Consider the following 4,978-nt stretch of genomic DNA (forward strand, 5'->3'; position numbering starts at 1 on the left):
TATAAAAAAAATCAAGTCAATTAGTATTAGTTAATAGTCAACACACAAATAATATTGAAGTGTCTAACTTAAATGCAAAATCCTAAAAAAAAAAAAACTAATGCAAATGTTACACTTAATGCTTAAAAATGAGAAGAAAAAAAATGCAAAAATAAATAAGTTTAGAAAATAAAATCAGCAACAATAAAATAAAAAAAACAGAAATAAATAAAGAATGACAGAAAAAAAATAATAACTAAAAGCATAAAAGATATAAAATAAAGGCAAAACAAAATAAGATAAAGATAAAAGATATAAAAAAAATCCAAATAAGATAAATATAAGAGATATAAGGCGATACTAAATAAGTATATGTCGATCATAAAAAGAAAAATAAATGAAAAATGATCATTCATTTAATATTTTCTTCAATACTACATTAAATAGTTTGTGCGAAATGAAACATAATTAATGACCAGAAGTGCACAATCCAGTAATGTTAGGACAGGTTTTTTTTTATGTGTGTCCTGATGTTTGACAATATGAACATTTTTTTGTTTGATTATGTTGTTCTCTTATGTCCATATCAGTCCTTATTTAACTTAATTTTTTTATAATTATGTCCTGTATTTGTATTTGAAATTAACATGATTATATAATCAATAATAATAAAAATAAATACTAATTTATGTTTATAAATTCAACTTTTATGTTGTTGTAGAGTTTAATTTTTTATTTTCTTCATTCTTAAAAAAATAATTTTTAAACTAAACATTTTAAATTTATTACTTTTTTATTTTTATTTTGTAAAAACTGATTTCTTATTCATTAATTATATTTTTAACCATTTTAAACATTAAAAATATTTATTTTTAACGCCTTCAAAATTAAAATTATCAATTTTTTTTAATTTATTATTTATTTATTTATTTATTTATTTTTGAAATGGTGCTGGAGAGGGAATAAAAAATAAAATAGTGTTAGATAGAAAAAAAAAGGTGCTAGATAGATAAATAAAAACAAAAGGGTATTAGATGGAAAAATAAAAGTGTAAATGATGTTATATAAGGAATTTACTCACAGATATAAAAATGAAATTTGTATTGACATAATTTGAAAATTAGGATCTACTAAAGCATTCTAACATGAGTTAATTCATTAACTATTTTATTGGGTAAAGAAGTAAAATATAATTAAATTACATATATCTACTAACAAAAATACATGCAAAAAAATTCTGTGTTCGCATTTTAAAAATTAATAATAAGTTATTAAATATTAAAATTATTAAATTAAAAAAATACATTTTAATTATTTCTCTATTTTATTCTAAGTTTGAGACATTAAAAGATAAAAACTGAATAAAATAGTGGCACAAAAGTTACAAAATCTACGTCTTACACATGAAAAAGAAATTATAATTAAAAGTAATTTTAAAAAAATTATATATTGTAATAGAAGATACATGGCAAACAATACATTTGTCATGATATCGTATATAGTATCACGTCAATAAAATCTATTAAGAATTTAACAAAAGGATAAAAAGAACTACAATACCTACACACTATTAAAACTTGAAATGTAAAAGCTCATAATTGAAATAATCAGAGTATAATAAAATCATTCGTAGAAAAAGGATCAAAGGAAGCTTTTGAAAGAGGAGATAGAGGTCGGATAAGAAGTAAAACGTGGTAAAGATGCAGGTGATGTATGGATTCAAACCATTAAAACATGTGGATTACTTGAAAATTAGAAACAAAGGCTTATGCTTGAGCAAAATATTCAGAGTTTTGCTGTTGTATACACATAAACTGTAAAATTGAATGAAAATCGAAAAGTAGCATGGCCAACATATTTGCTTCAGCGACACTTCTAGCAGCATCCACTAATTGCATCACAAACATTTAAAATAAACAAATGGATCTCTGCTTGAATCTAACCATTATTCAAACCATCATTTAGAATTATGACAGCACCCACGCAACTAAAAAAGTACCATTTTGCAACTCCTTGATTGCTGCACTGCTACGCTGTTAGCCTGATATATCAACACCAGCATTCCCATATAGCCACATAGCATGTCACAATCATAGACGACATGCCAACAGCCATCACTACAACAATATGATTACTACCATTGCCATAATCATGTTGTGGTACCAAAACTATTTCAACAAGTTTAACCCTTTATGCTAACCCAAATAACGGACGAAATTGAGAAAAACAACCTTTAACATACATAAGACTACTGGCATGGTTGGGATGGAGATCAGCTACAACTATTATAAGATGCAATGCTAAACACAGGTTCAATGTAACAATAATTCAAATCATCAGACTGAATTATCCACAATTAAGATTTTCAGTGATAGTGACATACTAAATTGATAAAGAGAAAGACTAAAATATTACCTCCACGACCAACGATAGCAACACAGTCTCAAATAGAAGGTCCTTTTTTTTCATGTTCATGCAACAAATGCACAATTAGTACAGTAACAATACTTCAAATCATCAGACTGAATTATCCTCAATTAAGATTTTAAGTGATAGTGACATACTAAATTGATGAAGAGAAAGACTAAATATTATCTCCATGATCAACAACAGCAACTCAGTCTTAAATAGAAGGTCCTACTGTTTTATCAAGTGCATGCAACAAATACACAATTAGTAGAGAGAAATTTCACATCAAGCAGCTATTATGCACTAGAGATCTACTCCTTGGAAGACTTGTTGATAAGAGACTTGTGAATGTGAGGAATCACTCCTCCTCCAGCAATCGTTCCTTTTATCAGGGTATCCAGCTCTTCATCCCCACGAATGGCTAGCTGTAAATGCCGGGGAGTGATACGTTTGACCTTGAGATCCTTGCTAGCATTCCCCGCCAGCTCCAATACTTCAGCAGTGAGATACTCCAAGATTGCGGCAGAGTAAACAGCAGCAGTAGCTCCAACTCTACCATTAGCGGTTGTCCTTGACTTCAATAGCCGGTGGATACGACCAACTGGGAACTACAAATTACAATGAATAAGAAGCTCATGTAAGAGAACATACCAGCTTGTTAGTCCTTTGCCTAATGTATTAATAGTTTCCGCAAACTATATGCTAGCATATTGTGTGGAATCAGAATACAATGATTTGGCCAAAATATTAAAGGGCTGGTGAGATTATAGTATACTTATATCACATTAAAACAAAAAGAGATTTTGAAACTTTTGGAGACATGACCCCTAGTTAACATGCTTCAATCTACTATCTAGCAAGAAGGGACTGATTTCAATTTCTAAATACAAAGGATCACCTAAGACAGTGTCCTCAATCACAGAGGACAAACCAAAAATATAGTCAGGTAAATCTCTCTAAACATATGAACTTTTGGCTGTAGCATATCAGAACCACGCCAGCAATGTTAGAAGCATTTGTAATAACAAAAAATTATTGAAAATGGAAAATAAACAAAATAATTATCTGACTCTGGATAATTTGTTTAAACAATATTGCGACCTACATCTAAACATCAACAGTAGAAATTTCCAAGTCTAACTGGACTCGAGTTGTCTCATGGGCTCTAATAAACGCGTTTACGTATGGATGCAGCTCCAATATATTTAAAATAACAATGCAAGTGTTTACATCGCAAAAGTCTGATATGTTTCAGTCAAAATTAACAAAGACTGAATTAAAAAATGTCAAAATAACAAGAACAAAGTGGAATCTCACTGCCAAAATTTAAAAAGAATTAAAAGTTTGACATTGAAGAGAATATACGATGACGAAATTACTCTAACAATAAGATAAAAAAAAATATAAAACATTTTTATTCCTGTGGCACAATATCGGGGATAGTATATGGAAAAACCCTATTTTAAAGCGAGGTTAAAGTCTCCAACAAGTGGTCGTGAACGAGTACGCTGCAATCAAACTCACTAACTCAGTATGCTCCCATTAAACCTCACAGATGACTAAAAAAATGAAAAATAAAAACAGTAAAATAAAGAAACACCAACATTTGATTTTTTGTTCTCCGGCTGGTCGGAATATCCTAGGGAAAAAGCACACCTAATATCTAAGAGACCCCAAAACAAATGGCTCACATTGCATTACCACAACAACGAGGGTTAAGAAAAGAACAAGAATTCACAGAATGAGTGCGCGGAGATTTTGTAGGGTTAGGAGGGAATCGGAAGAGGTAAAGGAATGAGAAAGGGAGGGAGATCTGAGAACCTGAAGGCCGGCACGAGAAGAACGGGAAATCGGCTTCTTCTTGTCCTTGTCTTTGCTGGCGGCAGAGGTTTTGCCCGTGATCAACCCCTTCGCCCCTTTCCCCGACATCTTTTACCGCCAAAACAGTACGAGGTGTTGCGCTGAGAGAGATAGAGAGAAGATGAAGGAAGGTCTCAGACTCTGGTGAAGGTAATCTCTAATCGACACAGGAAAAGGGATTTGAGGTTGTTTCTTGCTCCTGCCTATCACGCCTCTTTATTTATTTATTTTTTCTACACACCATTCCCTGTCCTCCAACTCTCTTCTAATTACATCCTCACCTCTCTTTTTAAGAGTATTTACTTATATTCACCATAAATTGGTGTTTTAAAACTTTAGCCAAATTCACTAAGTTACCCAACTTTTAATCAAATTGAATAAATATCTGTCTCTTCAAAAAATATTGGTAAAAGTAGTTATTTATTATTCCTATAATAAAAAAAATTGTGTATGTTATATTTTTTTATTACATCTGGAGTACCTAATTTGAAAAATACCAAAGATTAATTTTAAATTTGGAAGTTTCCATGAATGCTTGTAAATATTTTTTTATATGTTTTTAAATAAAACTGTCCAAAAATTAAAAAAAACTTACATAAGTTACATTTCAAAACGTAAATTCCAATTATGTTAATCTAAACCATACGTATTATATATATAATAACTAGTACTTAAAACATAAGTAGATAAATAATTGCTAAAACATAAGTCGTAGTAGTAGGATTATGAT

The 4,978-nt window shown here is 30.0% G+C and overlaps 1 protein-coding gene across 1 annotated transcript; it reads right to left on the reverse strand.

Moving 5' to 3' along the window:
- Positions 1–2,547: 2,547 nt before the first annotated feature.
- Positions 2,548–4,525, reverse strand: LOC137821835 (probable histone H2A variant 3). Its single transcript, XM_068626607.1, has 2 exons — positions 4,210–4,525; positions 2,548–2,996 (listed from the first exon to the last, which is right to left on the reverse strand). Exons 1-2 carry the CDS (start codon positions 4,315–4,317, stop codon positions 2,700–2,702), a joined length of 405 nt encoding a protein of 134 aa, XP_068482708.1. The 5' UTR covers positions 4,318–4,525; the 3' UTR covers positions 2,548–2,699.
- Positions 4,526–4,978: the final 453 nt, after the last annotated feature.

The sequence above is a fragment of the Phaseolus vulgaris genome, chromosome 9 (genome assembly GCF_000499845.2).
Source record: "Phaseolus vulgaris cultivar G19833 chromosome 9, P. vulgaris v2.0, whole genome shotgun sequence".
Lineage (NCBI taxonomy): Eukaryota > Viridiplantae > Streptophyta > Magnoliopsida > Fabales > Fabaceae > Phaseolus > Phaseolus vulgaris.